General features: G+C 34.3%; 1 protein-coding gene across 1 annotated transcript; it reads right to left on the minus strand.

Moving 5' to 3' along the window:
- Positions 1-1,047: 1,047 nt before the first annotated feature.
- On the minus strand, positions 1,048-2,073 carry LOC133332935 (uncharacterized; the record flags this gene model as incomplete). The annotated part of the gene is made up of 1 exon (XM_061541300.1): positions 1,048-2,073. A coding segment is annotated over exon 1 (1,026 nt), but the record flags the coding sequence as incomplete, so codon positions are not given.
- Between the last annotated feature and the right edge of the window lie 822 nt (positions 2,074-2,895).

Genomic DNA, 2,895 nt, shown 5'->3' on the forward strand with positions numbered 1-2,895 from the left:
TTCAATAACATATATCCTTTTCCTTGTCAATTAGTCTAACACCTTTTGAGCTTCAAATGAATGTATGTATGTAAATATAAATCACGTTAAAGCTTCGGGTGGAATTATTTATGGGAACTGCAGGTAATTCTGAATCGATTTAAGGGAACCCCCCATTCTCGATTTTTTATTTTTAAGATTTTAAATGGGCTGGTAAATGAATACCAATGCTTGCTAAGGTTTGAAACTTGGCACATATATATTTGAAGATTTAAAAAGGAAGAAAAATAATTTACCAAAATTTGTTGTTGTTGTTTTGTTGTTGTTTTTTGGGTTCAAATAAAAGTCCATATTTTCGATGGCGGGCATGATAACTCCTCACTGGAACATCGGAATCCGAAAATTCCAACTGTGTTAGAAAGAGGATATGTCTGGCTCTCGTATGAACTAGGATTATTGTCTTCGCACAACAACTAACAAAATGGCGGAACTTTGAAAATTTTTTTATGGAAAATCGCCTATTTTTTACCACAAACTAAGTTAAAAAATAAGGAAGATCTTCACCGATTGGCTTTATCCTAGTTCATACGAGAGCTACATACTCCCAGAGAAACGTGTCAAAATTTGAAACCGATTGGATTATTAGTTTTTGAGTTATCGTGCCAGCCATTCGTTTTGAGAAAAACGCGTTTAAAGTTTGAGAAGCCCTTTAGCCGTCACTTGATGCTGACACAATAAATCGGCTATATCTTCAAGAGTTCTTGAGATTTTCACTTGAAATTTTGTAGGAACATTCTAGAATTAGAGTAGATTCGAATTAAATCAAAAAAAATTTTGACACCGAGAATGGGAGGGGGGGGTCCCCTTAAAGTAAAGTTGGCAAGCATCTCTATTTGAAGTTTACTGATTTCCGCATCCATTGTTTTTAACTTTATAAACAAATCTAAACTTAATCATAAGACATAAATAAAAATAAAACTATTTTTATTCCTACAACAAAATTTTATTTGATTTATGTTTTACATTTTTGTTGTTATATTTAAAATAACACAATTCCATTAAAAATACAATCAACGAAATTATGACACCAATACAATAGAAACCCAGTGGCGAATAGAAATATTCCAATGTCAAGAGATGCTCAGGCGATTCCTCATCTCTCAGATAATGAATTTCACCACTTAGAATGCCATACCATTCCATGGACAAATGCGTTTTCCACAAAATTCCCGATGCCCAAAGATTTCGTAAATAGCGATTAAATAATTCCAAATATGGTAAATTGTGACGTATAGAGAAATATATGGGACAGCTATAGATGGCCGAAGGAATTAAATGTAAACGGGGCACCTTCAAATATTTCTGCTGAAATACATAGAACTGCAGTTTATCCTCGATGGCACTGTGTAACATATCTGTACTTAAATTTCGCCGTAAATTATCGAGGACTATGCCGTCCTCTACGGTAAATAAACTCACAATGATGGGTGATATATCGGGCAATTGTGTATAATAATCAATATCAGTCTGGGTGGCTTTGAAACGTAGGCTTGTTGATGCTAGGGCTTCGATGGTATCAATTTGTGGCTCATACAGTGTGCTGACCAACAAACTGGAGAGCATGCAAAGATAATAATTGATCATAATGAAATTGTAGACAATCAACAGGATATAGAGCAAATTGAAACGCAACGAACGCACAGGTGTTGCCAGTTGGTATTGATACAGGGCAATGCTGCAGATGTATATAAACGATTTCGAAAAATCCCAAATTGAATATTTCCTGAGAGTTAAAAATGCCACTACTGAGGTAGCTTCCACAATGACCACCAAATACTGAAGCCACACAAACTCATCGAATGGTTTATAGAAGTATTTATATTTGGCAATGGGTTGCGATTTGGGCACCATAATATAAATATTGGCATTCCATAAGACATCACTTGCATCATTGGTTCTATAGGGATATGCCGGAAACGATGTAAAATCCATATGACCCAATTGCATTGCCTCCATCAGCGGATCTTTGTCGTCGTCATCGTAATCATGGGGATATTCACGAAATGTGAAATTAAATTGTTCTATGAAAATCATAAGTATGCTATACATATAACCAACATAGGTTAGATTGCCATTTCGGTCGATGAATCGATAACATCTGGGTGGGCTTGAGGTTATTGGAAATGCAATGGGTATCGATGAAAATTACGTATTTCTTCTCTTTCATAGTAACTGGATAGAGATGTAAGTTTTTCCACTTTTATAGCAGGAAATCTATTGTAAACAAATAACGAATTGTTGCTGTAAAATAAAACATTGGTGTATCCATAATTCCAGCATTGCTCTGAAAAGCATATAACTCAGCCCACTTTGCCGACGGCACAATCCACAAAATATTAACAGTGTGTAATTTTCTCAAATAATATTTTGTCATATGAGCTAGGTACAAGAAATCGCTCACTATGTCCACATTCACAATTGCCAAACCATGCTGGGAAATTTTTTCATAAATAAATTCAGTTGCCAAAAGCATTTCTTCCAATTCTTTGCCTGCTTTATTCTCATGCCACATAATGTCCAGCGGTCTTGTTAAAATTATTCGTGGTATTTTTGTTTCTTTTATTATGCCTTCGAAATCTTCTGACATTTTGGGTTTCGTTATAAATAAATTCCATTCTAAATCGAAGTGCTCATTTAAATTATTGATTATATTATTGACATTGGAATCCGCCTGCTTCATATAGGTCAATGAAAAAACTAATGCCACAAATTTGTATGGTAACTTCATTTTAAGCGTTAATATATCCACACACTTCAATGTTCGATTATTAACTAATTGCTATTAACAATAAGTGACACAAATTAAAATTTCGATATAAATGTTGTCGTTTTGATCATTCTGCATTCCACGATAAA

Source organism: Musca vetustissima, unplaced genomic scaffold, assembly GCF_032173495.1.
Source record: "Musca vetustissima isolate MV318-11 ecotype Yass unplaced genomic scaffold, APGP_CSIRO_Mvet_v1 utg426, whole genome shotgun sequence".
NCBI lineage: Eukaryota > Metazoa > Arthropoda > Insecta > Diptera > Muscidae > Musca > Musca vetustissima.